Consider the following 24326-nt stretch of genomic DNA (forward strand, 5'->3'; position numbering starts at 1 on the left):
CAGCTCTTGAATGACATGGAATTTGTGAGAAAGTTGGAGTAAAAGTCCTATTTCTTAACCAAGTGTTGAACTGTAAGTTGAGATTCTCACTCGTGTGCAGTGTGAGGCCAATTAGCATGCATTAACATCTCATTATTACATCATCTTCCTTCTTTGATATCCAGTTTCCCATTCTCCCAACCGCTGTACAGAGACTAAACGGTGACAAATGTGAAAGCTGAAAAGAGTTAATGGGTGACTGAAGCTTGCTATTTGCTCCTCTAGCTACCCCCCCCCCATCACTTAACCATATCTCAAGGCACACTCCATGGACAACGACTGCACGTATCCTGCCACACCAACCCCCCCACACCTCCACCCACACTCCCCATCTCTGCTAGCAAAGCAGGATGCCAATTACCCTCTGTCCAATATGGCCAGGAATCAAAAGGACCTTACAAGGATGTTGCGGACAGTCAGTGCTTGGCCAAATGCACTTGGGCTTATAAGATGACACCACCTCAGGGAATCCTGGGAGGTCTCAGTAGTGGCCAGCACTTCTGCCTTTAACAAATGAGAGAAAATGTAGAGTAGGTTTCATTAGGAGTGCAGTGCTTAGAAAATGAGGCAAATTTAGGAAGATAGTGTGAGAAAACCAGCTAGGGATCACAAAGAGAAATGCCCCATGAAGTTCATAAAAATTGACACTTAACAGATTTTTGGTAAGATTCAGCTCATAGGTTAGTGGATGTTGATGACTGTCAATTTTCTATTGATCGCAAAAGCAAATTGTATTTATATTGCAGCTTCAGTACAATATAATATACCAAGGTCCTCCATGGGACAGTAACAAACAATATTTCACACCAGTTCACACAAGGGATTATTAAGATACATGACTGGCCAAAGAGGTGGGTTCTAGGGAGCAACAAGAAGTTGAGGTAATCAGGTTTAAGGAGGAAATTCCAGAGCGTGCGTTCCACCAGTCCGGACAGAGAATTCTAGACACTCATCAAAAACGTTGTGTTTCCCATAATCCTTCTACAAATCACTTTAAATCTGTATTCCTTGGAAATCAGCCTCACCACTAGGTGAAACAAGCCTTCTCTGTTCATTCTATCCAGGTTCCTCATTACTTTCTACACCTTTCTTGTGAGACTCCACTGTACAGTCTCCAGAGAAATTATGTTCCTCCTGTAACGTAGAGACCATAACTGTACAGAAAATTCTGACTGTGGCTTTACCAGCTTTTTATACAATCCTGTACTTTCTCCTTGCTTTTGTATTCAATAACTTATGAATGAATGAAAACATTCCATATGTATTCCTTAGCTTTCTTTTCTGCCACCTTCAAAGGCATATGTTCCAAGGTCTCTTACTTCATCTTCCCTTATGTAGGCAGAAGTTCATTTTGGCATCAAATATACGATGGCAAGGCTGCAATTCATCTAGCTTCTTTTGGTGGCAATTACTTTGGTCTTCCAATAGTTCATTGAAGAAACTTTTGCATATCCAATATGGATATTGGAGAAGCAGCTAACAATTTAGAGATAGTGGAGGGGTGGGGAGAGGTGGTAGTGAATTAGATCTGAGTGTTATCTGCACTCATGTAGAAAGTAACATCTTGTTTTCAGGTGGTGCTGCTGAAAGGGAGCATTTCATAGATGAGATAATAGGGGGTGGGGGGAGGGGGGAGGGGGCGGAGGTGTGGTTAATTATGAATGGATCCCTGGGATAGTCCAGAAACAAATATGTAGGAGCAGAAAGAGTCATTGCAGGTCGTTTTCTGATGATGATTAAATAGATAAAAATGAAGCCAGTTAAGCCCTATGCCAGCCACCCAAGCTGGATGAGACTCCATGCAGGAGGATGCTGAATTCGACTGTCTGAAAGGCTACAGACAGCTGGAGAAGGATGAGGAAGGATCATTTATCTTTGCCACAATCATGTAGGACTATTTTTGTGACTTCGGTAAGGACTGAACTGTGGCAGGAACAGGAAAACTGGAGGGATTCAAGCATGTAGTTTCAGTATAGATCTGAGAGGTGACACTATATTCAGGGATTTGGGGAAAAAAATAAAGGATGTCATTATGCAGTAATTTGCAAGAACAGAGGTATCCTTAATTGTTATTTTGAGATGCGGCGTGATAGCAGCTGATTTGAAGGAGAGGGAGAGTATAACAGTTCTCTCGCCTCAGATACAATCAGTTAATAACAGAATATGCAACTGAATATTACTGTGCTAAATATTGATGTAAGTCAATACTGGCTAAAACTCTGCTAGTTGTTACTCAGTTCTCCATCCTGGCCATGTGCATCCTACCTGTACTGAGAGTGCCATCTGCAACATCATTTTGGCTGGTCGTTTCTCTGCTGCTCAGTGTGCAGTTCATATCCAATTCCTCAGTGTAGCTGAGCTTCTTAGCAGAAAAAAATGCCTGGTCTAAAGACAGTGTGTCACATGCACAGACACTGCATCCCTAATCAAAATACTGCAGACCAGCAAAATACGACACACCTTATTAATGATACATTTAGCAGAAATGGGAACTGAAGTTGCCCTCTGCTGGATGTAAGTTGTGAGAACACTGTAATTTTATTAGTAACACTAGTGTTCAGAGTATGAAATGGAAGAAAATGGCCAGGATAAAGAGCTGCTAGTTCTAATACTGTATTCAAAGCTCAAATGTAAAATATTAATGTCACAGTCCCAGTTAAATTGTTTGGACAGCTTCTTTCTTTTGTTAATCTTTGGTCAAGTAAAGGAAAACTGGCCTGTTGAATTATTTCTGGTTTTTCAAATGGCAGTATTAAGAACAAAGAACAAATAACAATACAGCACACGAACAGGCCCTTTGGCCTTCCAAGCCTGTACTGCCACATTTTGCCCTGCCAAACTAAAAATGTCATCACTTAGAGGATGGTATCCCTCTGTTCCCTTCCTATTCAGATAATCATTGAGGTGATTCCTGAATGCTGCTGTTTGTCTTCATCCACCACTTCTTCTGGCAGCATGTTCTGGGCGCTCACCACCCTTTGTGTGATATTGGTGGAGAAACCCAAAATGAAGAATAACTGGTTGATAACTATAATCTGTACAATATCCAGAAAGGTATTGCCCAATAGTGAGCATTGTGGGAATTAGCAGGATGTTAGCTGCTGATGGATTTGATGTAGCACAGAATGTTGTTTGTCACAGAAAAGCACTCCTGATACCTTGTTACTGCAGATACACCAGAATCAAGTCAGGTTGGGTCAAAGCTGTAGAACATCTTGGAGACTTAGCACGGTATAGCAGTATGTTAGTTGTTTTAAGCAGGTATAATGTGCATATTCCAAGAGGGATGTAGCTGGTCAAACCACAAGATTATCAAATGAAACACAAACAAAAGAGAGCAGAACACAGAATAACTTAACCTATCTGAAAACCCAACAGATTGTACCAGTTAAATGATGCTGTTCCCAATACTTGCAACAATCCTCATAAACACCCTTGGCACAAAGGTAAAATCAAACACAGGATCTTACAGAAAACATGTCAGAGAGAAGGGGGGTCAGCAATGACCTGCTTCCCTTGGGTCCAGCAGCTTCACAACTGCCTGACTGCTTTCAGTGAAAGGCCAGGCTGCCAAAAACCAAACCAAACCAGAGAAAAGCTGAGCTGGGAGAACTGGCCACTCCCCTTTCATTGTATAAGTGTTTTTTTTTAACTTAAAAGCCTTTTGCCTGAGGCAGTATCTGTTAGCTATAATCAAATTGGCCCTAAAACCCTTCAAACTTAGACTTTTCAGAGTCTGTGTCTTTTACGACCTTTCTGGAAAAAAAAAGCCAAGAACAACATTAACTTGTTAAAGTAGCAGCATCATCACAACGGTCTATGGCTACTGGCTGTATCCACCTAAGTACACGGACATTGGCATCCAACATGTACCAGCATCCATGAATACTTATGGCACATTTCCAAACCATGTACAGGATGTTGGCCCACTTCAATGCTGCACCAGCAACTCTCATTGTAATGCTGCAGCAAGGACACTGTGTGCTCTCAGACATACAATAGCTCATGGATAATGTATCAGGCTTCACTTCTGGGTTGTTCGCTTGCTCTCCTAGCAGTCTGAGCTGAGTTGGATGCTCATAGCATTCTTTCCTCGTGTTTTACTTAGTGTGTTTTATCCCCTCAGCCAGAGATACCAGGTGCATATTACTGTAGCCTTTGCTCAGGAAGTCCCAGTAGAGAATGTCCAGGGCAGCCCCTGACACCAGTCCATGCCTGCTTGGGCTGTTCAGACTCAGGATGTTCTCCTCATTAGGGATGAGGAGTTGAACGGTGGGCAGTACACCACCCGTCTTGACTCCATCTGCTATAAAGTATTTTCCTCCTGGAATTAGACAGAGGTCGATAGTATGGAAGATGAAAGTTGGTGGCACAGCTGTTACCGTTGGTGAGGGAGGGGCATGGCCTGAGTGAGTGAGTAGACAGTTCAGACACTGTACAGAGTGAGTGGTGTTGTTGTGAATTAGGGTCAGTAACAACGAGTATGGAAAGATGTTACAGACAATAGTGAGAGTGGTAGATCATGAGCATTGGTAGGAGATGTGTACAATACCAGAGGTAGAGTGGGTGCGAGGTTTCAGAGAGAAGATGTACTCTGACAGAATGGAGAAGAGTACATTGCTGGGCATTCCTCCTGTTGGTCATGCTTCTTTAGCCCAATTGGGAACCTTAGATCAGGCTGGCATGGTCTGATGTCTTGGCCTCCACCATTGATCCTGGGGGAGAAGGAAATCCATGTCAGCTCGAACCCATCGAGAACCCCAGCCGCAAAGCAGGAACCGATATATCACCACCTCCTCCCCCCTTCCTCCAGCAATGTCCAGGGCAAATGTCAGGCATTGTGCAGGGTAGCTCCAGATTGACAGGACTTGTCCAGGTGCATAATAAACTTACAGACACCAAGGGTGCAAGGAATGCCAGTGAACTCTGGGACATCTGGTGAGTGGTTCCAGGAATGTAAGATTCAGTCTTGAAGATCTTGAGGGCACTTGACAGGTTCTCTGTGGAGAGGATATGTCGTTTTATGGGAGAATCTAGAAGTGGGATCATGGTTTAAAAATCAGGGCTTCTCCATTTCAACAGAAAACAGGCAAATTGGTTTCTCTCTAAAGTCATGAGCTTTTGGAACTCTCATCCTGTGAAGGTGATGGAAGTGAAGTCCTTGAATATTTCTAAGACAAACACATTTCAACAAACGCTTGTTAAGTAAGAGAATGCCAGTTTACAATTATATTAGACATGACCTGATTCAAAGGCAAAGCAGCTTCAAGGGGCTGAATGGCTTATTCCTAGTCCTAAACTGACTGCCTTGTATACAACATCTAGTTCATTAAATATAAATTGTAATCTCCTCCTCCATTTTATTTTGCATTTTTTTTGCTTTTGTCTTTGGATGGCCTCTGTTGGAACTGACCTTTCTCCATTAACACCTCCCTCGAAACTTTTTTGATTTCTTTACTTGCACCATTATCATCCCCTTCTGCATCAAATCATCATCTTGGTCATTTAATCTCTCCTTTTCTCCTCTCTATCACACTCCTCATCCCTTTTATTCTATCCTCTCACCCCTTTCCCTGCCTCTCCATGTATTTTAAATCTGTAAAATCTCATATTTTCCAGTTGAGACAAAGTTCAAGATCTGAAACATGGGCTCTCTTTCTCTCTCCACGCCACTAGACACAATGATTATTTCCAGTATTTTCTGTTCTTATTTCAGATTTTCAGCACCCTAAGTATCTTACTTTTCTTGCTACTCTTAAAGTGGTTTTATATTGCATTACATGTGGTCTAAGGCTTTGCCTGGATATTTGAAGTGATGTATTTACTAAAATCCCATTCTGTTTTTTATACTTAGCATTCATTTAAATTCCATTGATTCCATATATATGGGACACATCGATCTACCTATTTGTAATGTCTCAAATTCATTTAAGTTCACTCAATTACGTAACCAATTTAAATTCTTTTGCAAATCTTCAGCTGTGTTATTTACAGAGCATAATTCAGCATGTAAACAATGCCAAATTTCAGTCTGCTCATTCCAGTGGTATGCCCATTATGATAATAAAATAAGACTTTCCCAGTTCTATCACTTTATCCCACTTTAACCTCATGAACATTTTACAACAATTGTGTGCATTCTTAATTCTTGGCTGGATATATGACCCAAGAATATCAAGCCTCACCCTGATATAGTTCTGGCTTCATGCCCCAAATATGAGGAATAAAGTGCATTCTGAAGGTTTAACCTGATACCATCAGATTGCACATTTCATTCTAAGCCCCACAAATCCTATACAAGGAATACTTTTTTAAATTCCTAGTTCTTGGTCATCCATATACCATCACCTAAGCAAATTAGACTTAATATTGTTCCATTTTAAATAAGGCAAGATAAAATGTCCATTTGAGGAGAGAACAAATAATGTTAAAGAGCCAGAGACCATGCAAAAATCATAAATCAAATGTTTACAGCTCTGTCTGTCTGAAAAGAACAAAACTGAGAAACTACATGATTAGAGCACAGGCATTGCTGCCAGTGTCAAACCAAAGTCAACAAGCAATCATTTGTTTTAATGGGAAAGTAAAGAGGAATAACTAAAGACAGATGGAAAAGGAGACAAAGGATAAAAATACACAATTAAAAGTATGTATCAGCTACAAGCCACTGAATAGCTTAAACTAGATCCAAGAATCAATACTTAATTCCCAGTTTGATTATTCACCTGAACATTTGATTCTGGCTTCACTGTAACGTTTTGAAAGGAACATTAATATTTACTTTCTAACAGGACATACACTCTTTTAGATTGGCCGAAAAAATTTTAACATTAAGCAGGATCTGGTCAAAATCTGAATGTGAAAAGTGATCTGTCACACATGTGACAAAGGCAATTTTTAGCTTACCATGTTGGTTCAACATGGGAGATTTTCAATTGGCCTACTCATGATAGCTCAATGTCCCCTCTAAGCTGCACAATGTACCACCATACAACTATCTGAAATGTGTTCTTCAAGGAATCAATACTCATAACCCACATTCCCATTAAAGGTGTCAGACAAAATACAAGGCTTAATAATTTGGAGCAGTTTAGAATTTAGCAAAGCATGACCAAGAGGCTAATTTAAAGGAGAAAAATAGATTATAAGAGTAAAGTTGCAAGGGACATAAAGCAAACTGTAAGAACTTCTCCAAGTATGTAAAAAGAATGAAAAGTTTAGCGCAAATGTAGACCCCTTACAATTTGAATCTGAGAATCAATTGTGGAGAACATTTAATTAACTACTTTACAACTGTCTTCACAGAAGAAGATGTAAATAATATCTCAGAAGTGCCAGGGCAGCAGGGATGTTTTAGAAAGGAAGAAATTAAGGATATTAATATTAGTAAAAACATATTGTTGGAGAAATTAATGAGACTGAAAGCTAGTAAATCCCCAGGTCTTGATAATCTACACCCAAGGTTATTAAGTAAGTGGCCAAATAAATAGTAGATGTGTTTGTTGTCATCTTCCAAAATTCTCTAAGTTCTGGAACATTCCTGGCAAACTGGAAAATGTAAATGTAACCCCACTGTTTAAAAAAGGAGGGAGGGAGAAAACTGGGAATTGCAGATCAGTTAGTCTAACAGCAACAGTGGGGAAAATATTTAAGTCTAATGTAAAGGATTTGATAACAGGACACTTAGAAAATATCAGTAAGAGTATACAGAATCAACATGGATTTATGGTTGTATGTGTTTGACAAACCTCCTCAGGTTTTACAGGAAGTAACTAATAGAATTGTTGAGGGGGAGCCAGAAGATGTGACATATTTTAATTTTCTCAAAGCCTTCAATAAAATCCCACATAAGAAGGTAAGTGTGCAAAATCAAAACACATGAAATTGGTGGTAATATACCATCATGGATTGAGAACTGGTTTAGAAACAAGAAACAGTGTGGGAATAAATGTGTCTGAGTAGAAAGTGGTGACAAGTGGGCTACCACAAGTGTCACTACTTGGGTTCCAGCTATTCACATATTCATATGTAAATTTGCTGATAATCCAAGGGAGTTTGTGTGGTGGGAGAAGGTGTGGTGAGAAGAATATAAAGAGGCTTTAGGTCAATTTAGACACTTTGGGTGTGTGGGAAAATGCACGACAGTTGCAGTAGAACATGGATAAGCGTGAAATTATCCAATTTGGAAGGAAAAACAGAATGGTAGAGTATTGTTTAAATGGTGATAGATTGGGAAAAGATGATGTACAAAGGAATCTGGATGTCCTTGTACACAAATCACTGAAAGCAAGCAGGGAACTACAGCAAGTAATTAGGAAGGCAAATGCTATGTTGGCCCTCATTGTAAGAAGGTTTCAAATGGGAGTATGGACGTCTTCCTGCAGCTGTACAAGGCCTTGATAAAATCACACCTGGTGTATTATATGCAACTTTGCTTTCCTTACGTAAGAAAACTTGCCATAGAAGCAGTGCAACAAATGTTCTTCAGACTGAATCTGGGATATAGGTTTGGTTGTGTGATTGATTGGAACTTCGAAGAATGACAGGGGATCTGATTGGAACCTACAATATTCTAATATTCAATACAGGGATGATGTTTCCCTCAGTCAGGGGGCCCAGGACAAAGAGCCATTATCTCAGGATACATGGCAGATCATTTCGGACAGAGATGAGAACAAATTTTTTCATTTAGAGGGTGGTGAATGGTGGCACACAAGACAAAGTTACTGAATATGTTTCAGAAAGAAACAGATGAATTTTTAGCAGCTAAAGGCGTCAAAGGGTAGAGGGAGAGCATGGGAGTATGATGCTGAGGTTGACAATCAGCCACAATTGCGTTGAATTGTCGAACAGGCTTTATGGGCCAAATGGCCGACTGCTCTTAATTTCTATGTTTAACATGCAAAAATATCAAATTGGCTGTGCAACATAAAGAAATATTTATGGAATCTTGTTATGTACACTCCTACCTGATCGCCCTACTATTAATTTCAATTTGGGAAGGAGGTGGCATAGTGCTAATGTCACTGAAGTAGTAATACAGAAACTCTGTTGATGTGACTGTGGAAGAGTGCTCGAGAGTGTTCATATGAAGACATATAGCACTGAGCGTGGATCACAGGGTGTAGCGAGAGCAGCTGTCTGTGTAACGTTGAACATCGTGAACTTACCTATGGTCCTGGGTGGATTCAAAGCACGAAGGATGAAACTTTGAGTCGGAATCCACATGAGGTGAGTCTGAGCTAGAGGCAGTCACCGAGGGATGTAATGTGGCTATGAATGGGTTCTGAGGAAGAGTCACTCGACCCAAGACATTAACTCTGATTTACCTCCACAGATGCTGCCAAACCTGCTGAGCTTTTCCAGCATTTGCTACTTTCATCTGGGCACAAGGGTTTGGAAGCCATCATGACAGATGGCGATATTTAAGTTCAATAAAAATTGGGCATAACAATGACCATGTAGTCATTGTCAAATGTTGTAAAAACCTGCTCTGAAGAAGGGTCACTGGACCCAAAATGTTGACTCTGCTTTCTTGACAGAGGTACTGCCTGACCTGCTGAGTTTTTCCAGCAATTTCTGATTTTGTTTCTGATTTCCAGCATTTGTGTTCTTTTTTCTCTTGACTATAAAAGTTTATCTGGAACACTGATGTCCTTCAGGAAAATTAATCTACAGTCCTTACCTGGTCTTGCTTTCATGTAACTACAGCCCCAAAGCAATTGGGGTGATTAGGGATGAGAAATAAATGCTGGCCCAGCCAATGATACTCATGTCCCATGAATAAATGAAAATCAAAAGGAAAAACATCTAGAATGTAGTGTGCAGTCAGGTTCTGTTGATCATTTTATACCATTGGCCTAAATTTCAAACATTCTCCAGGGGATTTTACATAGTTTGGCTTTTAGAAGAGAGCCATTCCTGAAATTATTTTTAAGATACAACTAAATGTCAAGTTGAAACAAAAATGGAAATTGTTAACAAAACTCAGCAGGTCTGGCAGTATCTGTGGGTAGAAAGCAGAGTTATTATTTTGAGTCCGGCGACTGATTTAACTGTAGAGGATGGGTTCGGAGAGTAAATTTATCAGGTTTAAACTGAACATGATTGTGGACTGTGTAGCATAAAGGAAACTGTGTTTTACTCTGAGTATAGTCACTGAACATGTTCAGATGGAGCAATGCCAAGTGATATTGGATCATATGGAACTAAAGAGTGGATAAGACAGTATAATGGCCTGTCTTATTATCCTCAGGATATAATTATGTTCAGGAAGGTCTTGTAGTGCAGTGGTAGTGTCCCTAGCTCTATGCCAGACGCTGTGGGGTTCAAGTCCCACCTGTCCTGGAGGTATCTCATGAAATACCTGAAGAAGTTGAGTAACGTAATGATTGTTACTTTCAGTGACTCTTATTGCACCTCAAACACAAGAGTGTCAATTTCATTTTAAAGTATGGTTTCAATGGGGAACAGATGGAAGACGTCAAAGCACACTGAGCTACTGAACCTCTAAATGAGAAAGCCATCCCTGAAGCTGAAGAAACAGTGATAGACTGAAGAAATCAATCAGACACAGTAAGCAAAAATTTACAAATGAAAGCACTTAGAGACGGGAAAGAAACAAGCTCCCAGAAAATACACCAATGACAAGCATATGAAGAAATAGGATGCTATCTTCTGGCAGGAACCCAACCTGGCAAGTTTTATTGAGAGTTGTGAGTCCACAAAGAGAGAGCAGGGTAAGGCTGCAGTGGTAACATGGATAATTAAACAGAGATCATAGCAGGCTACAGAAGACCCAGCAGGAGGGGTTTACAGAAGGATAGAAGGAACACTATTTGGTACGTGTCACAAGCCCACAGTAAGATTCTGATGTCATTGATGATAATAGACCTGCAGGATATAATGTAGAGATTTAGTAAATGGCAGATAAACTGTTTTGAATTAGATATTGGAGAAGATGTCTCTTTTTTTTATGCTACTCTATGATTAAGGCATGAAATCTTCAGACTGCTCTCCATTCAACTTTGGAACTTGGAATATAGAAGAATCAAAGGAAGAGGCCGGATGTGTACTTCACCTCAGTACAAAGGAAAAAGGATGAAAGAGACCTGTAGCTAATTCATAATCATCACCATTCTTTATTAAGTAAAACTGTTTGTCTAGTTTTAGATATTCTTCGATTAACAGACTCTGAAAAATTCAGTCCTTCTAGAATGGAAAGCCAGACTGTTGCAGGGGAACGAGGAAGTAACCTTTTATTTGTGTAAAGGCAACGATAATGAGTCATAATCAATTGTCCACCAACGACTGATTAACTCCATGGGTTTGATTATTTAAAGCAGTAAAACACATAATAAGTTGAGAAACAGACATTACAACAAACCAAATGATTTCTGCACCGAGCAGCTGATAAGTCCACAGAAGACCAACTGGTAGGCAGAAACACAACACTGTATATATGGAGTCTGTAAGGTGAATTCTCTTGAAGGCAAGGTACACATACAGCAAATAGCATGTTCATTCGGTAAAAGTAAGTCAATACTTAACTATTAACACGAAACATGAGACTTCAAGATTTCTGGTGTTGAAAAAAGGTCACCAATGATGTAAGGAGGAGGTTTTGCAGCTTCAGACTAAATTCAAGACCCAGTGAAACTTCAGTCAGAGTGGAAGGTGTAATGAATGCCTGCACAGGAAGAAGCCAGCTGTATGCAATAAATCTTAGTGACCAGGCACAGAGAACATCAACATGAACTTGACTTGATCATAGAAAAATGTCACTTTTCACAAAAGACCTACCAAAAGTACAACTTCAACTAATTAATAGAGATCACTTTTCCATTGAACGTATTCCTAAGCCTAAGATAGATCATATCAACGTTCAGTGTTGCAAAACTGTGAATCTGCAGATAAATCTGATAGTTAAAAGGGCGGCCCATCAATAAGTTGAAGTGTTTTTTCAGCAAGAGCTTACATGACCAGATTATTGAGCTCAGAATACCTTTGCAAAATTTAAAGCTGAATGAACAGCTCAGAGCTCAACTGGAATTAGCACAGTCTAACTATATCAGTGAGACTACTGAAGGGAAAAGTCAAGCTCTTAATAGCCAAACAACAGAACCAAGCCTTGCAAACTGAAAATGAGAAGATTGCAGACAATTGCAGAAATTTCACTCAGACATCTAGAATTCTCACTGGCGTGGCACAACAGAGAGAGGAAAATGTGTCTGTTATAGAAATTGCTAACAAAAATCCAGGATCAAGGTGAGTGACTAGCTGAATAAAACTTTCTGTGACAGCTAATGAGTGTGATAACCTAGTCTTTCAAAAATGAACACTGGAGACAAGGAAAGCGAGAATCTTTTTCCCCTTCTTAATAACAAGATTACAAATGGAAGGAGGCTGTCTGCAAATCCGGCTAACACTCAAGAATTCCCTTCTGTCCTGCTTTGCAGCTTACTCTGTTATCCATGATGGTACAGTTGTGCTTTTTCACTGAGTTCCATAAGACCATAAGACCATAAGACCATAAAACATGGGAGTGGAAGTAAGGCCATTCGGCCCATCGAGTCCACTCCGCCATTCAATCATGGCTGATGGGCATTTCAACTCCACTTACCCGTATTCTCCCCGTAGCCCTTAATTCCTCGAGACAACAAGAATCTATCAATCTCTGCCTTGAAGACATTTAGCGTCCCAGCCTCCACTGCGCTCTGCGGCAATGAATTCCACAGGCCCACCACTCTCTGGCTGAAGAAATGTCTCTGCATTTCTGTTCTGAATTTACCCCCTCTATTTCTAAGGCTGTGTCCACGGGTTCTAGTCTCCTCACCTAACGGAAACAATTTCCTAGCATCCACCCTTTCCAAGCCATGTATTATCTTGTACGTCTCTATTAAGTCTCCCCTTAATCTTCTAAACTTCAATGAATACAATCCCAGGATCTTCAGCCATTCCTCATATGTTAGACCTACCATTCCAGGGATCATCCGTGTGAATCTTCGCTGGACACATTCCAGTGCCAGTATGTCTTTCCTGAGGTGTGGGGACCAAAACTGGACACAGTACTCCAAATGGGGCCTAACCAGAGCTTTATAAAGTCTCAGTAGCACAACGGTGTTTTTATATTCCAACCCTCTTGAGATAAGTGACATTCGCTTTCTTAATCACGGACTCAACCTGCATGTTGATCTTTAGAGAATCCTCGACTAGCACTCCCAGATCCCTTTGTACTTTGGCTTTACGAATTTTCACACCGTTAGAAAGTAGTCTGTGCTTTTATTCTTTTTGCCAAAGTGCAAGACCTCACATTTGTTCACGTTGAATTCCATCAGCCATTTCCTGGACCACTCTCCCAAACTGTCTAGATCCTTCTGCAGCCTCCCCACTTCCTCAGTACTACCTGCCTGTCTACCTAACTTCGTATCATCTGCAAACTTCACTAGAATGCCTCCAGTCCCTTCATCCAGATCATTAATATATAATGCGAACAGCTGTGGCCCCAACACTGAACCCTGCGGGACACCGCTCGTCACCGGCTGCTATTCTGAAAAAGAACCTTTTATCCCAACTCTCTGCCTTCTGTCAGATAGCCAATCCTCAATCCATCCCAGTACCTCACCTTGAACACCATGGGCCCTCGCCTTGCTCAGCAGCCTCCCGTGTGGCACCTTATCAAAGGCCTTTTGGAAGTCTAGATAGACCACATCCACTGGGTTTCCCTGGTCTAACCTACTTGTCACCTCTTCAAAGAATACCAACAGGTTTGTCAGGCATGACCTGCCCTTACTAAATCCATGTTGACTTGTTCTAATCAGACTCTGCTCTTCTAAGAATTTAGAAACCTCATCCTTAATGATGGATTCTAGAATTTTACCAACAACCGAGGTTAAGCTAATTGGCCTATAATTTTCCATCTTTTGTCTTGATCCTTTCTTGAACAAGGGGGTTACAACAGCGATCTTCCAATCATCTGGGACTTTCCCTGACTCCAGTGACTCTTGAAAGATCTCAACCAATGCCTCCGCTATTTCCTCAGCCACCTCTCTCAGAACTCTAGGATGTATCCCATCGGGGCCAGGAGATTTATCAATTTTAAGACTTTTTAGCTTTTCTAGCACTATCTCTTTTGTAATGGCAACCATACTCAACTCAGCCCCCTGACTCCCTTTAATTGTTCGGATATTACTCATGTCTTCCACTGTGAAAACTGACGCAAAGTACTTGTTAAGTTCTCCTGCTATTTCCTTATCTCCCATCACTAGGCTTCCAGAATCAGTTTGAAGTGGCCCAATGTCTACTTTTGCCTGTTGTTTGTTTCTTATGTATTGAAAGAAACTTTTACTATCATTTCTAATATTACTGGCTAGCCTACCTTCATATTTGATCCTCTCCTTTCTTATTACTCTCTTTGTTATCCTCTGTTTGTTTTTGTAGCCTTCCCAATCTTCTGATTTCCCACTGCTCTTGGCCACTTTATAGGATCTCTCTTTTTCTTTAACACATTTCCTGACTTCCTTTGTCAGCCATGGCTGTCTAATCCCTCTCTGGATAATCTTTCTTTTCTTGGGGATGAACCTCTGTACAGTGTCCTCAATTATACCCACAAACTCCTGCCATTTTTGCTCTACTGTCTTCCCCGCGAGCCTATGCTTCCAGGCTATTTTTGTCAGTTCCTTTCTCATGCCCTCATAATTAACTTTATTTAACTGTAAGACCATTACATCCGATTTTGCCTTCTCTCTTTCAAACTCCAGACTGAACTCCACCATATTATGATCGCTGCTTCCTAAGGGTTCCCTTACTTTAAGATCTTTTATAAAGTCTGGTTCATTGCAAAGCACTAGGTCCAGAATAGCCTGCTCCCTTGTGGGCTCCATGACAAGCTGTTCCAAAAAGCCATCCTGTAAGCATTCCATGAATTCCCTTTCTTTGGATCCACTGGCAACATTATTTACCCAGTCCACCTGCATATTGAAGTCTCCCATGATCACTGTGACCTTGCCTTTCTGACATGCCTTCTCTATTTCCCGGTACATGTTGCGTCCCTGGTCCTAACCACTGTTAGGAGGTCTGTACACAACTCCAATTATGGTTTTTTTGCCTTTGTGGTTCCTCAATTCCACCCACACAAACTCCACATCATCTGATGCTATGTCATTCAGTACCATAGATTTAATTTTGTTCTTAACTCACAAGGCAACCCCACCCCCTCTGCCGACCTCCCTGTCTTTTCGATAAGTTGAAAATCCTTGGAGGTTTAACTGCCAGTCCTGACCCCCCTGTAACCAAGTCTCTGTGATGCCTACCACATCATAATCATTCACTATGATCTGTGCCATTAGTTCATCTGCTTTGTTATGAATGCTACGAGCATTCAGGTAAAGTGCCTTAATGCTAACTTTCTTATAATTAGAGATATTGGAAGTCATATGATGTCCTAAGTTATCCTTGTTTTTTTCTGCATTCCCAGTCTGCCTCAATTTTAAATCCGCCTGGACACATGCTATCCTGCTGCTTATCTTTCCATTTAACACCATACTCCCTGTCGCTTTCACTTTCCCTTCCCCCCAACTCAGGAGTTTAAAGTCCTACTGACCACCCTATTTATCCTCTTCGCTAGAACATTGGTACCTGATTGGTTCAGGTGGAGACCGTCCCAACGGTACAGATCCCCCCTGTTCCAAAACTGATGCCAATGCCCCATGAATCCCTCTTTCCCACACCAATCCCTTAGCCACGTGTTTACTTGCCTAATTTTCTTGTCCCTATGCCAATTGGCACGTGGCTCGGGCAGTAATCCGGAGATTATGACCCCTGAGGACCTGTGCTTCAATTTCCTGCCTAGTGCTTCGTAATCCCCAAACAGGTTCTCCACCCTAGTCTTGCCTATGTTGTTAGTACCAACGTGGACCACAACAACTGGATCCTCCCCCTCCTGCTCCAATATCCTTTCAAGCCGGTCGGAGATGTCCCGCACCCTGGCACCGGGCAGGCAAAACACCATGCGAGACTCCCGATCCGGCTTGCAAAAGATACTATCTGTCCCCCTAATTATAGAATCCCCTATAACCACTACTTGTCTATTAACTCCCCCCTCTTGAATGGCCTTCTGCACCATGGTGCCTTGGTCAGTTGGCTCATCCTGTCCAGAGCCCTTTTCCTGATCCGAACAGGGAGCAAGAATCTCGTTCCTAAAATGTCATTGCATATACCTAATCAGCCTCACATTGCAATAAATGTCAAAGTGACACCATTGCCTACAAAAAGAAACAAGCCTGTCCTAAAAGTAGCAGAGACATCTTCCTCTCTTTGTCTCAGAAATAGACAGGTTCTTGATTAGTAAGGGGATCAAGAATTTCACTTCCTTGTCTTCCTTTTCAAGAAACTGTGATCATTAGAATTATGGAATCCCTACAGTGTGAAAAGAAGCCATTTCACCCACTGAGTCCACACAGACCCTCTGAAGAGCATCACATCCAGACCCACCTGCTCACCCTATCCCTGTAATGCTGCATTTCCCATGGCTAACCCACAAAGTCTATCCACCCCTAGACACTACACAACAATTTAACGCAGCCAATCCACCTTACCTGCGCACCTTTGGACAGTGGGAGGAAGCCAGAGCACGTGGGGGAAACTCCTGCAGAATGGGGAGAATGTGCAAACTCCACACAGACAGTCACCTGAGGCTGGAATCAAACCTGGGGCCCTGGCACTGTGGCAGCAGTGCCAACCACTGTGCCATCATGCCAGAACAGAGTCAGGACAATAGGGTTGAGAAACATATCAGCTATGTTAGAATGGCAAAGCAGACTCAATGGATGAAATGGCATGATTGTGCTCCTATATCCTGTTGTCTCCAGCTTAATCTTCAGAATTCCCTTCACTCTTCTTCTTATCTATTATATTTGCTCCTAGTTCAGAGAGCAAATCAGCTATCATGGATAGTGAAAATTAGAGTCTTGGCATCTTCCCCTTTGAAACAGTTTTTTCTTTGATTGGTCTTCATTGGTGCCACATTCAAACCTACATGTGGCTCAGAGACCAAAAGTCAGTGCTGTCAGTAGCTGTCATCCTGCTCCACCAATTTGTTAGTTGTCCGAGGAAATATCAAGAGAGTGCTGATGTCCTACATGATCCTCTGAGAAAATTGAGCGTGCTGTCAGAAATTAGCCCTTCAAACAAATGAAATTTCTGCAGGAGCCTGAGTGGGGTTGGCAGTTGTGCTGTTGACAATGGACAATAAATATTTAATATTTATAGCTAAGTATTCATGTTAAAAAAAAAGGGGTAAATGAACTTGGGGGAAGAACTAAAGAATTAAAACCTTACTCTGGATATTATTACTGACCATTTGCAAAAGGAGCTTTAACATAGTAATATCAGATCCCATGGTCAGGCTTCTGATAAGACCTGCTCTCTTGTCATCCTCTGTAAATAGGGTAAAAACAAGGACCGCAGATGCTGGAAACCAGAGTCTAGATTAGAGTGGTGATGGAAAAGCACAGCAGTTCAGGCAGCATCCGAAGAGCAGGAAAATCGCCGTTTCGGCCAAAAGCACTTCATCAGGAATAGAGGCAGTGGAGAGATAAATCCTCTGTAAATAGCCCATGTTCAAAAATGCTTGTTTTACACTCCCAATAGATCTCATCTTACTACAGCCTCGAATTTAGTTCTTTTTTCTCCTTGCTTTACTTAAACTGAATTAAGGAAGAAACTCTGTTTCTCATTAGAATTTAAGTGTTTAATGGTTAAGTTTATTGCATCGAGTTATGTCTGACTCAAATACTGCAAGTAGCCACAGAACATATTTAGCTATACTGTTCTCATTATTGACAAAACCTTTCATCTCCCTTCACGTCAGTTTAAAAATGCTTGCAACGTGATTTTTAACTGAATTTTCTTTCCTAATAAACTGCACAAAGGAAAGTTAGTTGAAAGAACGTAGTGTTTTGGAGCTCTGAGTGGCTGTTAACTGGTTTGCGTAGTTTATGAGGGCAAAAGCGCAGCATAAAACTCTCACAGCTAATCATTTTTATGTTGGCTGAGATATCAAACAAGAACATTTGACAAAGGCAATTAAACATCAAACATGCTTGTGAATGGGATTTCCGCTGTATGAAAAGAACTTCAATCTAAAATGTGAAGATGTAAAATTCAAAAGAACTCCCACACAGTCCCAAAGAAGACACTTATGGAATATATTGTTCCCATACATACCAACTCCAAACTCAAAAGGACAGAAATTCCATAAGGACAACTAATTCAAAAGATAACACACAGTTTTGAATATAGCACCATGACTGTAAGGTAATTGAAGAAGTAAATTCATTTTTATTAGAAGGATCTTAAGAAATTTTAATCTTTTTCAATTATATTTCACAATTGATTATTGTTTCTTGTGGAAGCCTGAATTGCAATGGCCTGAATAAAACCTATCAGGGAGCTAAGTAAAATGGGAGTAGAGTTCGATTTGTCTTGCTTAAATTGTAATTGCATTAAGTTATAACATAGGGTAGTGACACTTTCATAGAGAAAGAGAGAGAGAGAGAGCAATTTTGTGATGGCAATAGGAGTCTTGCGTACCTGTTGGAGAATCAATGAGACACCCACATTGCTTCCTTTATCAGTGAACCGCAAGCTAACCACAGGCAGTCATGAGCAATGGGGGAGCATTGCTGGGGTAGCATTTCCCCAGCAATGGGCCTTTCCCAGAGCCAGGGGGTCTCTCCCAGCGACAGATCTTTCATTGGAAACATGTCTCCCACACAACAATCTGTTGAATGAGTGGTATTCTCTATTCAGTGACTGGCAGTTTTCTCACCAGTGGGAACTCATGGCTGCCACCAAGTGACACGTACATTAGTCTCAGGATGTGGAGAACACCATGAGAGAGGTTTCACAAGTTGGGGTCATGGGATAGGTGTTGTTGGAGGTTGTGTGGGAAGAGCTCTGTGTGTTCCAGTCAGTGAGCCACCCCTTCCTGATACTAGATCCCTCTAACAGGCAGCAAGTCAGCAAATCTATCCTTCCCCTCTTAAGCTGTCTTAAGATGACAAATAGCCCAGGGTTTAACCAATGTGTGAGGCCCATCTGCTGCTGAGTAGACGTATTTTCTAATCACTTACGCAGAGATGTCGTGACATATTTCTAGAGCACATGGGACTAGAGACACTACAATCAAGCCACACTATGCTGCTGGGTTAATACTAGCAGCATTCCTGATGAAGGGTTTACGCCTGAAGCATCAACCCTCCTGCTCCTCAGATGCTGCCTGACCTACTGTGCTTTTCCAGGGCCACAGTTTCTGACTCCTTAAGTGATCAGTAATCTTCATTTAAAAGCCTCAAACTAATGGCATAAAAGTAGGAAATTTTGTTACCCCCTCTACAGGGCTATAGTCAGAATGGACCAGGAAGATATTTTCTAATCATTTTGTTTGGAGATGAAACTTGAACTCAGGGTTCCTGGCTCAGAGTGAGGGTCTTTATCATTATCCCTTAGAATGCATCCAGAGTACTATGTACAATTTTTGTCACGTTAAGAAAGGAAGGACAAAATGACATTAGAATCAGTTCAGCAAGATGAGATAAAGAGGTTATTTTATATGGTAAGGTATGAGTTTAAAAGAATAAAAAGTGGTTTTATAGAAACATTTAAGACCCCAAGAGGATGTTTTCCTCATTGGAAAGTGTAAAACTAGGTAAAAAATTAGGGATCTTCTATTTAAAACTAAAATGAGGATATCCTTCTACGAGGGTTGTTGGTCTGTGGAAGTCTGTTCCCTAGAGAGTGTGGAAATTGGGTTATCACGTTTGTTCAAGCCTGAGTTATCTAGATTCTTGATCAATAAGGAAGTAAATGGTTGTGAGGGTGGGGAAGAGGGGAGTGGGAAACTGAAGTTGAGGCCAATGTCAGATCAGCTATGATCTGAACAAATGATGGAGCAGGCTCAAGGGGCTGAATGACTTATAGTTGTTCATAATTCTTGTGTTTTTGTGTGATTCATATTTCGCTAGCATTTATTTCTATCCAGATAAACAAGTTTTCTCATGTTGGTAGTTGTAATTCTCTTCTTTACTTCTATTATGTTATCCTGAATAAGTTTAGCTGCTTCATCTCTTGATTTTCCCTGTCTACTTTTTCAAAATGTTATATTTGCAATGTTTAGTTTCCAGTTCAATATTTTCTGCAGTTATCTCTCAGCAATCTCTATTAAGTCTGAATCTGCCCAACACATGATTGCCTTCATTTCCCCTGTTTCACTACCACCACTGGTCCATCCGTTTTTTAATCACATTAAGTTTAACCATTTATTGGCTCCTATTCTATAACTCTGTTTTCTTACTATCAATGTATGTTATTCTTTCTGATCCTGTCCTTCCTGCTTAAGCCTTTTTGCATTCCTCTCATCCATTTTACATTTTAAAGGTGTTTCCATTTTTTATTGACTCTTTTTACTCAGACAAATACAGGTGGAACTTATTCCCTCAGTACATCACATTCCTGTTCCAGAACTGTTGTTTATGTTGACACTGTCATATGAAAAGGAACTCCTCCTTAACCAAATATTACTCCTGCTGATCTGTCTACTCCTGAAGTAACATATCAGAATTTTGCATTAGCCACCTTTATAAAGTTTGAATTTCAGCTCATGAGGCAAATAACAGCAAAATACCTACTTGTGAGGAACTAATCTTGCTGACTCAAATGGTCTTGGAGATGCTGAGAAATCTGGCTTTATGAAATTGTGTTTATTTGATTACACTAAATGCATTTCAAGACATGTTTGTCAATTTTAAAGAAACAGGAAAATATTTCAATTTTGCACCTTGACAGAGTATGATACTTTGTCTTCCAATGATAGCCATGTATTTTTAGCAGTTCACAATTGGCTTTGGTCTATCGATGATGAATGTGTAATAAAACAACGATATTTAAATAAACTATTCTTACCTGACATTCTGCTAGAAACATTAGTTCTTAATTACCTGAGTATTCCTGGAAATGTTTAGATCTATGGTTTATGATCATTTACACTATTCACAAGAAGGTGTAACATTGTTTATGCAACTCCCTTGCATCCAAAACAATCTGTCATTTGTTTGCACTATTAAATGATAACTCCTGAGATAAGAGGTGGGCATTTGTCACAGACTGTGTGACAGTAGTTAATCTGGTGAGGTGATGGCAGATAACACTCATCTTAATGAAAAGGTTAATTCAGACTGGGCTCATGGAATCAGGGTTACAAGTTGAAAAATGAGAGTCTTTGGTTGGCACAGTTTATCAAAGCTTCTAACGTGCAATTCTTCAAAGACACAATATAAGATTAATTCAGAGGCATGAGAAGAGAGGGAAAGGTATAATCTTTACTGAAAAGATTCAAGGAATCCTGGGTTTCAAAACCTAAGACACTTCCATGTCATCTCCTCTGCTCGTTTGCTGAAGTCGTATCAAAGAAATTCTCCTTGACTCATAACTACTTGTTATTCGTATTGTGTTGTCAAGTATTGTCAAGTACAACTGAGGACCTGAATTTTATAAATCAAGAATTCGGAACCCTGAAGAGTTTTTAGGTAAATGGGTTTTATACCTCAAAACCCCAAAGTCTTACATCTGCACTACCCTGTGCTCCAAAATATAGTAGCTATATGATAGGACAGAGACTGCAGTGAATAAAACTGTATAATTGTCCATTGCCCATTTTAAGCTTTATTTGTGGCGATTTTCTTCACTTGTACAGCAAATACTAAAATAGCTTTTCAGACTCCAGTTGACTGTAATGGATACTTAGGAGAATGTGGACAACATTTATCAGAAAAACTGCATTTTAAAATATCAGATGTTGGATGGCAGTTGCCCCATATATTTGCAATCCAGTGAAACAGGAATGTCTGCTTGACCAGGATCATAAATGCGTATGCTGATCAATTAGCTTAAAGCAAAGGCCACTGGGACAAATTAGTAGAGCTGCTGGCAAGTTGACTGAGAATGCCAAGTCCAGAGAATTAGAGGCTTAGACACAGAGTGGGAGAATGAATGTACAGGTCATTCTGCTATAACACCCGTTTCATTAACGTGAATTTGCCATAACACAACTGACGAACTGGGGACACTGTTTCTAATACTATTAGTTATATTGCAATTCTGCCCCATTAGCTTAAATGGTGCTGCTATTATATGATTTTCTTAAAGCACAAGGTTGAATGAGAAAGGAACTGCTGTGTGAGAGCAGAACTAATTGTACCAGGTTACAAACGTAGCCAGTCTAACATTCAAGGAGTGGATCATGCATTCAGAAACAAGATAATTCCTGCTATTTTCCCTTAGTGTATCTCTGAAATTGATAATAAACCACAGAGTGAAATTAAATACATTTTAAATGTTTTTATCACATGGTGATCTAAAAGAACTACTCTAATGATCTCTACGGAGTAAAATAAAATTATCAACTACACTTCCAACTTCTGAGGTTTAGGGTTGAGTAATGCTCTGCTGCTAGAAAATTGAAGACTGTTATGATTTGTATTCATTGCTGAACTCCAGGGACCTGTGTAAATGTGATCACCATGTAATGCAGAACAGACAAATTCTTCTTGTGTGTGCTTAGTTTCACAATTTATCAAACTGTCCAATTTGAAAAAGAAACTGATGTTTTTACACCTTGTTTGTGAAAATGTCTTGTCCTCTGTTAATCATACAATTTGATAATCTGGGCATAAGATAGATCTTCTGTATCTGATACATAGCCATATTTGATCAAAGAAATGGAGAACATTTACTTTACTTTGGTCTTTGCTCAATTCTCTCTCTTCTGGGAAGGTCTGCAAGAGGTTTTCTTCATCACTTTCTAATTAACCCACTCAAACAATTAATTCTGAATCAGTCAACTCCAAACTAATAAGCTCAAAATGTTTCCTGTGCTGATAACACAACAGAATAAAGTCAAATAAAACAAAATCTTACTGGGAGGAAGGGGCTCATCGATGGTAGGGTAACGGTTGGTGTCTTGTCTCAAAGAGGGCAGCTGACGTATTGTCTGAGCACAGTGTGGTAAAGGGTTATCACCTACGAGAGGAAAGAAAAGCAACCATTTTGTTTTAACTTTGATAAATAAACTTAGAAATTTCCTCTGTCTCTCTTATATTACTAAAATATCAGTGCAAACCATATTAATGCTGATTTCTTGCTAACAGTACTGAGCGAGCAAAACCATGTCCTCAACTTGGCTGCATTTTAATTTTGGATAAAAGCAAATTACTGCAGAAGCTGGAATCTGAAACCAAAAAAGAGAAAGTGCTGGAAAATCTCAGCAAGTCTTGCAGCATCTGTAAGGAGAGAAAAGAGCTAACATTTTGAGTCTAACTGACCCTTTGTCAAAGGGTCAGTTAGACTCGAAACGTTAGCTCTTTTCTCTCCTTACAAATGCTGCAAGACTTGCTGAGATTTTCCAGCATTTTCTCTTTTTTGGTTGCATTTTAATTTTAATTGGTTTTAATAGAAATTCAGAACCGCCAATGGGACTATTAAACAACCATTTGGCAGAGTGTATAGGTTCACAGTAGAAGTTAAGAAAAAAAAAATTAGCTAGTGCAGGAAGTTGTGAAGATTGCTTGGAAAATTGATGGATGTACATGTCCAAAAACAAGAATGTATGGTTAGAGCATTGGGACTCATACGGCTGAATTTTTCCATAGGTTTCGAGACTCTGATGCATGAATCTGTGTATGGCCGTAGTATGCCTACAGGAGCAACTTTATCGTTGAAGGCCTCCTAATTAGCAGCCTCCACACTCACTGTCCAATTCGTGAGTGGACTGGAGGTCCAAGTGGAGGGGCCACAACATTGTCTACATAGAAGACACACCAAGAAAGATGAGTTCAGTCACAGTGGACTTCAAAGTGGAAGCACTCACAGAGGTCTCATTCTTTGGTAGTGAGAAAGGTGACAAAGTAACTAAGAAGTGTTATGGTACATATGACACTCCTGGAAGAGAACCTGCAGCCAGTCCTGGACGCATGAAAATTGTTGCCCCTAATGTTGCAAAATTAACTCAGCCACCCATAATCTCCTGGTGAGAGGCAAATTCTGCACATTGCTGGGTTCTTAACACAAAAGGGAGTTCTATGATGCCAGTAAAGTTCCTATGTCATGGTAAAAGGCCCTTAATTGGAGCTTTAATGGCTTCATTCTATGGAGAGAACTAATAGCATTGTCAGATGAAATTTGTTATTTACCTGAACAACAACAAGTTCAGTTAGTGTGGCAACCATCTAAAT

The 24326-nt window shown here is 40.3% G+C and overlaps 1 protein-coding gene across 8 annotated transcripts in view; it reads right to left on the bottom strand.

Annotated features, from left to right (window-relative positions):
• Window positions 1–24326, bottom strand: part of LOC140480604 (E3 ubiquitin-protein ligase HECW1-like) — a 467461-nt gene that overhangs the window by 177668 nt on the left and 265467 nt on the right. For 7 of the 8 annotated variants that reach the window (XM_072575690.1, XM_072575685.1, XM_072575687.1 and 4 more), the window contains one exon: window positions 23014–23115. The exons of the other annotated variant lie outside the window; for it this stretch is intronic. In XM_072575690.1, coding sequence (XP_072431791.1) covers window positions 23014–23115 — 102 coding nt within the window. The remainder of the gene's footprint in view (window positions 1–23013; window positions 23116–24326) is intronic. 8 annotated transcript variants of the gene reach the window in all.

This window comes from Chiloscyllium punctatum, chromosome 8 (assembly GCF_047496795.1).
Source record: "Chiloscyllium punctatum isolate Juve2018m chromosome 8, sChiPun1.3, whole genome shotgun sequence".
Classification (NCBI taxonomy): Eukaryota; Metazoa; Chordata; class Chondrichthyes; order Orectolobiformes; family Hemiscylliidae; genus Chiloscyllium; species Chiloscyllium punctatum.